General features: G+C 48.3%; 1 protein-coding gene across 1 annotated transcript; it reads left to right on the top strand.

The window, feature by feature from the left end:
* The first annotated feature begins 5,154 nt into the window (after positions 1 to 5,154).
* LOC117999630 (F-box DNA helicase 1-like) lies at positions 5,155 to 8,425 on the top strand. Its single transcript, XM_034988936.1, is given in 3 exon segments — positions 5,155 to 6,226; positions 6,421 to 7,527; positions 7,529 to 8,425. Coding segments are annotated over 3 exon segments (2,922 nt in total). The 5' UTR covers positions 5,155 to 5,218; the 3' UTR covers positions 8,336 to 8,425.
* Positions 8,426 to 9,596: the final 1,171 nt, after the last annotated feature.

Here is a 9,596-nt window from a genome sequence, read left to right as displayed (position 1 = left end):
TCCCTGTTGGAGCTATTCATATTATCAGTTTTCCTAAATTGGAATAATCTTGTCTGTTCATCCCCTCCCTGTCTCCTGTTCCCTCATCCTGTGGTGCTGCTGAATTAGATAATGTCTACAAAGCTCCCCAAGTTCCTTGAAGGCGAGTTTTGATAAACAGGAGTTATTAACCTTCAAAGCACCCAGAGTTTTGAATGAAGTTATAAAAATTATCATAAAGTCCTGCTGGGGTTTGATAATGAACAGAAGCATTATTGAGACTTCAAATATTTCCTTTTCTTCCCAAGAGCAGAGGTGAACCCCTCTAGCTAGAATGGGCACTCATTCCGACACTAGTCCCCAGCTCTTCTCTCTTCCGAAATGAGGGAAGGTCAAGTGTCTCTTTCCACAGCCTTCTGCAGGGGATTCATAAAGATTCTGAGCAGCAGGTGCCCGAGGCTCCTGAGCAACACAGCTCCATCATTCTCTGGCTCTGACCACCCCCCACCGCGCCCAGTGCAGCTGAAATGATGCTGTGACTGCCCAACAGGAGAGAAGGTGCCACCGCTGAGGAGTCAAGACCCAGAAATTCAGTATTCAGAAGGTGTCTCGTTTCTCACCGCTCTGCCTTACTGACACTGACAGTGTGATTATCAGGGGCAAGCAGGACTCAAGCTGTGCCTCTCCTCTGAGACTCTGCTGAGCCTGGCAGAGGCAGAGAGAAGGGAGGAGGCTGCTGAGGAGATACCTCACCTCCTCCGTGGGATCTAGACAGCATGGCTGTTCTGGATATTTGAGTGCTGAGCCAAGAGCAGGAACGGAGGGAAGAGTGTGAGGCTCAGTGGCAAAGTAGTCATCTCACTCTTGATGACCTCCTATCACACTGCATACCTCAGCCTTCAGCTTTGCTCTGGGTTCACAGTGTGCCGATGGGGTCGGTGGTTACTGTCCTCTCCATGCACAGCCTAGTGCTCAGGACCATGGTGGCTACAAAAGAGCCTGGCTCCTTGCCCCACTTTCAAGGTTCTGTCAAGCCAAACAAGACAATAAACTTGAGGTGAGGGTATGACTAATCGTCACAGGTCTTCAAAATCTTCAAAAGGTGTCCCGTTAGACTTGGTAGGTCTGACCTACCTGCACTAACCGCCACAATCTTATTTGCATAAAACTGGTTTAGGGTTGGCAGACAGGACCACTTTTGAGGGCAGTATTGGTAAGTGTCCCCTGATCCCATCCCAGAGCAATTTGACCCAAGTTCCTTGAGCAAGGGAAAGCTATAAGAAAACCTAATGACCCAAGACTTTCCCTTTAAAAGCTACAACACAGAAGGGGAGTCAGTTCTTTGCCAAACATAGCCCAACTATGCCCTCTCTGGTCCCTACCAAATGAGGTCCCCAAAAGCCCTGTCCCAGAGATCTGTGCTCACAGTAGCTACAGGATTGCTGTTCCGGTCTCCAGTGAATGTGCTGGTGCTTTAGAGACAAAAAGAAATGGTTTCCCAAGTCATTCTACCTGCAGGGTCAAAGATCATGGCTGCTAAGCTCTATGTTGTACTAACTTGACTGTGCCATGTGGCTGCAAAAACAGTTTATTTTCATTACCATCGTGATTACTATTCATCTTTGATTACGCATGCTAAAACCTAAGAATTCTGTAATCACACACGTATGGATCCAAATACCTTTGTGCCTCGAGCAAGGTGTTTAGCCTCATTTCCTCATCAGTAAAACGGGGAGGTCATAACACCAACTTCATAGTAACACTGTGAGGTTTGACTTTGTTAATTGCTGGTGCATGATGCATGGTGTCTGGCACGTGGTGAGCCTTCAATAAAGGCTAGTAGCTCTAATTAGTGACTAAGCAATAAGCAAGACAATACTGACAGTACAGGAATCTAGAGGAAGAAGAAAGATGGTAGCTGAAAAGTCTGCCTTTCCTCAGCTGACGGCAGCTTTTTAAAGTAAGAAGAAAAAGAGGACCAAAAATCAGAAAGCATGGTGGCCCAGCTATGTGGAAGATGAGTCAGGTCGGAATAGAAAGTGTTAAGAGGCAGGAGAAATGGAGCTGCCTTGCAAAAAACCACCTTGAACTTCAGGCAGAAGGTTTGGACCAGCTACAATGGCCATGGGGGGCCCCTGCTGATGTCCAGGTTTTGGGCCCTCTATATTCATCAATTGATGGTGGTGCACATCCTAGGATGGAAGCATTCACCTCTGGGGCACCACCCCTCTGACCCCACTCTGACCTTACTGATGGAGGGCAGAGCCCTCAGAACACTATGCTACCCAAGCTCTGACTCATCCAGGGACAGGAGGACCCCTCCACACCCCACCCCACACAGAGATCTGAAAATCCTCAAGTCATTGCTTGACCCAAAAATAATTGCCAAGCTGCCTTTTCTAAAACACCAGCCCAGAGAGTGGGCCATGTGTCTTCTCCATTAACTACACAGCTCACCTTGCAACCCCACTCCTGGAGAAGCAATTCATTTTTCTCCACCTCCAATAAAGAAAGCCCTTGCATATTAAGAGAAATGTCCTGCAGACGAGGGTGCTCGGGAGGGGGCCGTCTTGATTAAAGCAGGTTGTTCTGCCAAGAAGTCTTGGTTTGGGGCTGTTAGTGCAGTGCGGAGGCAGCAGGCGACATGAATTGCCTTTTACCTAATTGGAAAACTCCCACCGAGTTTAGAAGTGCTCATTTAGACAGGCAGATCAATAAAAGAAATGGGGAGAGGATGGCCGTGGAGATGTTATGGAGACAACCTGGTCCTCTGTACATCTGCTTAATAAAGATTAATTCATCCTGGTTGCAGCAAAAACCGGAATACACTCTTGGCTCCAGACTGCAGCAAGTTCCATTTATTTTCAATGAGCAGACATTTCTCATGAGTGGCGGGCAAGAGACCCCTTCCCTTGTCTCTTTATCTGGATTCAAGAGCTTTGGTGGGAGGGAAGGGAGAGGCAAGAAGAGGGAATTTGACTAGGATTGCTCTAGCGCCTACCCAAAATGGCATTCCCCCGACCCAGACTAAAGTGGAATAGAACAAAAAGCAGAGATCCGAGGAAAGGGATAGAAAAAAGAGAGAGACTAGTGAGGAGAGGTATCAGGCTCCCAGGCCATCTTATATGGTTTCATCGTGTATAAGTCACACAGCCCAATAATGTGCACTTATGAGCTGTTTCAGGAAGTCCCCAGTTGAAAAAACCCTCTGTTCTCCCTCCCTCTCTCCCATTTGTCGTTGGGTCAAGGGCTCTGAGATTTCTTCCTCTTTCCCACATCACCGACCTCATAACCTTTTATCTGCTCCTGTCTTTGCTCTTGTCCCCACTCTCTCCCCCACCCCCATCCTATACTGCTGCCAAGCCCATCCTGGTTTCGAACACCAGCTTTTGTTTCAGGCCACAGCATTGGAGCTGATTCCCTTCAAAGGGAAAACTGCTCCATGGCTGAGGGCCAGAAAGAGAAGTAGGGTGTGCATATGTGTGTGCGTGCGCATGCATGAATGTGTGCTGGGCTGCAGGCATTTCATTTACACTGGGGAAATTTGAGCAAGCTGGGAACCGTGCTTTTGATTCATGTGTCCCTCCTTTGACTCCTGCAGAAGTTCCTCTCTGGGCAACGGCTGTGGGAGGAAACCTGCTGACACTCTGTTTCAATAATGGCCTTTTCTCTTGCACAGTCCTACGGTGAAGGCACAGACTCATACCTGGGCCATGGGTCGGTTGCCATGGAAATCACTGCAGAGTCACAAATAAGGCTGTATTATGTTCTCTCAGCAGGACCAGAGGAGAGCTAGAAGCTAAAGAGAGAAAAAGGAAGAGGGAGACAGAGCTAGAGAGAGAGCGAGAAAGAGAGAGAGCGAGAGAGAATAGAAATGCTTGCTATCAATAGCAAACCAGAAAGGAAACAAATAAAGCCATGGGGTTCTATTTGGGATAAAGCAGGTTTCAGACAAGGTGGGGCCAGAGTAGGGGAATGGCATTGTTTTCTTTAAGGGAAGTCTTCCATTTTCTGAGAGAGGGAGGGAAACCCATTCCAAATGAACCTCCAGGACCTCCCTCTCTTCTGCTGGCTTTATGCTCTCCCTCCTTATTGGGTAATGGTGCAAAAAGCCTGCAAAGGAAGGGTTGGGAGGATAAGAAAGAGCAGGAGGCAGAAAGGAGGAGGAGGTGAGTCAAGCCATTTCTCTTTCCCTCTCTGCCCCAAGATACAGAGAGGCCCAGCTCTAGTCCTTAGCAGAAACCCTGTAGCCTCTCAGCCCCTGGGTCTCTAACAAGTTCATGCCAAGCCTCCACCCTTTTCAAAACCTTAAGTCCTCCAGGATCTCAGCATCATTATTAAGATTTTTCTCCCAAGTTGGGTGCCTCTGGAGGGAGAGTATCTGCATTGTCTTCCTAAGGTCACTTTTCATTCAGAGCTTCATTGCTTTCCTCACTGTTGACAAAAGACTGAGAATCAAGATCTTGATCCAGATTCAACAAGTGAATAAAAAGCACCAAGCTTATTTCAACTAAGCCATGAGACTTTATATAGGGCAAGGAATTCTAAAATTCTGCCTTTTCCATGCTTGTTTTTTTAATAGATGCATATATATAGATTTCAGTGAACACAATGTTTTTGGAGAACACATAAAAAGTTTTCTATGATCTTCCAATCCATTATCAAGATAACCAGATTTTCAAAATCATTACAACTTTACCTGCTTCCTCAGGTAAAGAGCCTCACACCTTGTATGGTGATCACTGCAGCTAGCTCTGCCCAGTCTAGAATCTATGCAAACTGAACAGCTTCCTGGAGCGCCTGGGTGACTCAGTCAGTTAAGCTTCTCACTCTTGATTTCAACTCAGGTCATGATCTCTGGGTCGTGGGATCACGCCCTGCACCAGGCTCCACGTTCAGCAGGGAGTCTGCTTGAGATTCTCTCTCTCCCTCTGCCCCTTTCCCTGCTCATGCTCTCTCTCTCTCTCTCTCCCTCTGCCCCTTTCCCTGCTCATGCTCTCTCTCTCTCTCTCTCCCTCTGCCCCTTTCCCTGCTCGTGCTCTCTCTCTCTCTCTCTCCCTCAAATAAACAAATAAATCTTTAAAAAGAAACTGAGCAGGACTGGGAGGCCAGGTGGCCCGGGCCCTGCAGCGGCGGCGGCAGTGGTGGCGGGAGGCCCAGTCCGGAGCACCATAGTCAAGGATGTCAAAGATACAACACTGAATTCTTCCCAGCCAGCCAGCAGCGGTGCATCAATGACATGGCCAAAAGCAATTCTGTGGGCCAGGACACCTCTAAGGACTCGGAGGGGGAAATGATCTTTGCTGCAGAGAGCAATTGTGCCCTGCCTCAGGAAGGTGATGCCGAAGTAAGACTGGGCTCGTCAGGATCCGCTCTGCCTGCAAGGAAGCGGTCTCGGTCCTTTGAGGACAACAGGAATCAAGGGACAGGGGCCAGTCAGTGGGATGGGGTTTCTAAAAAGACTCCACAGCATCGTTTGTCCCTGTCGAGCGTAAGACCCAGGGAAGCCAGGCAAGAAGCCGAGGACTCTCTGTCACGGCGCTCTGCAGAGTCTGGAGAACCTGGCCAAGAAGTGGAGGACATTGGTCCTGATCCCATTCCTGACTCTTACTATGGGCTTCTTGGGACCTTGCCCTGCGAAGAACCCCAGAGCCACACATGTAGCCTGCCCAGTGAAGTCCTCAGGCACATCTTTGCCTTCTTCCCCGTGGAAGATCTCTACTGGAATGTGAGCCTAGTGTGCCACCTTTGGAGAGAGATCATCAGTGATCTGCTGTTCATTCCTTGGAAAAAGCTGTATCATCGATACCTGATGAATGAAGAGCAAGCTGTGAGCAAAGTGGATGGCATCCTGTTGAACTATGGTATTGAGAAGGAGTCAGACCTTTGTGTGCTGAACCTCATCTGCTATACAGCCACGACGAAATGCTCCCCCAGCATGGACCCTGGACGGGCGCTGTGGAGTCTGAGGGACCACCTCCTCCTTCCTGAGGCAGAGGCATGCGTGCGTCAGCACCTCCCTGATCTCTATGTGGCAGCTGCCGGTGTCAACGTGTGGGCTCTGGTAGCGGCCATCGTCCTGCTGTCCAGCAGCGTGAATGACATCCAGCAGCTGCTGTTCTGCCTCCGGAGGCCCAGCTCCACCGTGACCATGCCAGACATCACTGAGACCCTGTATTGCATCACTGTGCTTCTCTACGCCATGAGGGAGAAGGGGGTCAACATCAGCAACCAGATTCACTACAACATTTTCTTTTTTTTTTTTTTAATATTTTATTTATTTATTCATGAGAGACAGAGAGAGAGACAGAGGCAGAGGGAGAAGCAGGCTCCCCGCGGCGCAGGGAGCCCGATGCGGGACTCGATCCCAGGACCCTGGGATCATGACCTGAGCCGAAGGCAGACGCCTAACCGACTGAGCCACCCAGGCGTCCCTACAACATTTTCTATTGCCTGTATCTTCAGGAGAATTCCTATACTCAGGCCAGACAAGTTAAAGAGGAACCATCAGTTTGGCCAGGCAAGAAAACAGCCATCCAACTTACACATGAACAACAGCTGATTCTGAGCCACAAGATGGAACCTCTCCAGGTGGTAAAGATTATGGCATTTGCAGGCACCGGGAAGACCTCTACCCTGGTCAAGTATGCTGAGAAGTGGTCTGAGAGCAGGTTTCTGTATGTGACATTCAACAAGAGCATCGCAAAGCAGGCCGGGCTAGTCTTCACCAGCAATGTCATCTGCAAAACCTTTCATTCCATGGCCTATGGACACGTCGGGCGGAAGTATCAATTAAAGAAGAAATTGAATCTCTTCAAGTTGACCCCCTTCATGGTCAATTCTGTCCTCGCTGAAGGGAAAGGTGGATTCATAAGGGCCAAGCTAGTATGTAAGACTTTAGAAAAATTCTTTGCCTCGGCCGACGAGGAGCCGACTATTGATCACATGCCTATCTGGTGTAAGAACAGCCAAGGACAGAGAGTCATGGTTGAACAGAGTGGGAAGCTGAATGGTGTCCTTGAAGCCAGCCGACTCTGGGACAACATGCGGAAGTTGGGAGAATGCAAAGAAGAGGCTTACCAAATGACTCATGATGGCTATTTGAAACTCTGGCAGCTAAGCAAGGCTTTGCTTGCCTCTTTTGATGCCATCTTTGTGGATGAGGCCCAGGACTGTACCCCAGCTATCATGAACATAGTTCTGTCTCAGCCATGAGGGAAAATCTTTGTAGGGGACCCACATCAACAGATCTATACCTTCTGTGGTGCAGTCAATGCTCTGTTTACAGTCCCTCACACGTACGTCTTCTATCTCACACAGAGTTCCAGGTTTGGCGTGGAAATAGCATATGTGGGAGCTACTATCTTGGATGTCTGCAAGCCAGTAAGGAAAAAGACTTTGGTTGGAGGAAACCATCAGAGTGGCATTAGAGGTGATGCCAAAGGCCAAATGGCCCTGTTGTCCCGGACCAATGCCAATGTGTTTGATGAGGCTGTGCGGGTGACTGAAGGAGAAGTCCCTGAGAGGATACATCTGATTGGGGGGATTAATCCAATCCTTTGGATTGGACAGAATCATTGATATCTGGATCCTTCTTCAGCCGGAGGAAGAACGGAAGAAACAGAACCTCGTTATTAAAGACAAGTTTATTAGAAGATGGGTGCACAAAGAAGGCTTCAGTGGCTTCAAGAGGTATGTGACTGCAGCCGAGGACAAGGAGCTGGAAGCCAAGATTGCAGTCGTTGAGAAGTATAACATCCGGATTCCAGAACTGGTGCAGAGGATAGAGAAGTGCCACATAGAAGACCTGGACTTTGCAGAGTACATCTTGGGCACTGTGCACAAAGCCAAAGGCTTGGAGTTTGACACCGTGCATGTGTTGGATGATTTTGTGAAAGTGCCTTGTGCCAGGCACAACCTCACACAGCTGCCCCACTTCAGAGTCGAGTCGTTTTCTGAGGATGAATGGAATTTACTGTATGTTGCAGTAACCCGTGCCAAGAAGCGTCTCATCATGACCAAATCCTTGGAGAACATTTTGACTTTACCTGGGGAGTACTTCCTCCAAGCAGAGCTGACCAGTAATGTCTTGAAGACCGGAGTGGTGTGCTGCTGAGTGGGGCAGTGCAACAATTCCATCCCCGTGGACACCGTGCTCACCATGAAGAAGCTCCCCATCACTTACAGCAACAGGAAGGAAAACAGGGGTGGCTACCTCTGCCACTCCTGTGCGGAGCAGCGCATCGGGCCCTTGGCCTTCCTGATGGCCTCCCCTGAGCAGGTGCACTCCATGGAATGCACCATTGAGAACATAGTGCTGCCCAGACACGAAGCCCTGCTCTTCCTTGTCTTCTGAAAGCCAAGAGGAGCTTTCTCCACGGTATAGAATGCCTTGTGTGGACTCGAGTTACTTGAAGAAAGCCAGTGTGGGGTAGGGTTCTCACTCAGCTGAACTCTGAATTCACTCACAGAGCATTTTTTGAGGAATACGAAGCCAACAAGAGTTGGACCTGCCATTTCTCCATTCCCTGTAGGTAGCCAGTTCCCACTGCCCCTGCTCTATGTGCATCAGGCTGGGGGTGCGGGGGATGTTCTTTTGATAAAAAAACATTTTATGTATTTAAACTTTTATTACAAGATTTCAATTAAACAGGCATTGTAGCACTGGCAAAAAAAAAAAAAAAAGAAACTGAGCAGCTTCCTCTTAATATGGTTTGGGTAGCACTAAAAGTCTTACAGACCTAAAATTTTCTTCCCCATCAACTAACATCAGTGCCTAAAATCTCACATTCATGTTATCCCTTTTAACAAAATGTTAGGACAATCTTTCCTAACTTTTCAGTATGAATGTGTTTTCAGATTAGCTGAGTAAGTGAAACTTGGGATGAATACATACTGGTGCATACAGTGGAGGACAGGATAGTCCTGTCTGTCTCCTTGGTAGTGGGAAATATTTGATATGGAATCCAGATGCATGATTTATTGTATACATGACCCAATTACATGACCACCAAATATTTGAGGGTTATCACAGGTACCTGAGGGAAAGAGGAAGAGAAAATAATATTCTGGGTGAATTCATTACCATAGGTTTTCAGCCTTGAACTCCCATCTAAAGGCACTGCCTTGGTGCGTTGAGCTAGACCACATGTCCCCATGTCACTCAGAGTTTCTTCAGTGTTCTGGAGGCAGATTCTTGGTTAGTCTGTCTCTAAATCTTCAACCACCAACTAATCTTGACCCTAATAGACAAAGTCTAGGAAATGATACTATTCCTCCCGAATGCATAAAGCTGCTCACTCCTGTCTTCCCAGGATGGGCATAGTTCTCAACAGTAGCAGTCTCAGACTCCCTCAAAGCATTATCAACATGGAAGTCTCAAGTGCTGAGACTTGAAGTTCTCCGCTCAACTGTCTAAAGATTTCCTGACATGCACAATGGCTTCCACACTAGCCATGGTCCCCACCCAAACCTCTACTCCTTTCCCTCCACTATGGACTGGGAGATGGTGGAGTGTGCCTTGAGCTAATTCAAGAGGCCAACTGCAGAGTCTGGGGGAGCATCCCAGGAAGGCAGCCAGCAACCAGCCTATCCAAGGTCTCCCCCAGTGCCTAGAG

The sequence above is a fragment of the Mirounga leonina genome, unplaced genomic scaffold (genome assembly GCF_011800145.1).
Source record: "Mirounga leonina isolate KUSES-001 unplaced genomic scaffold, KU_Mleo_1.0 Mir_115, whole genome shotgun sequence".
NCBI lineage: Eukaryota > Metazoa > Chordata > Mammalia > Carnivora > Phocidae > Mirounga > Mirounga leonina.
This window is presented reverse-complemented; position numbering and strand designations above follow the sequence as displayed.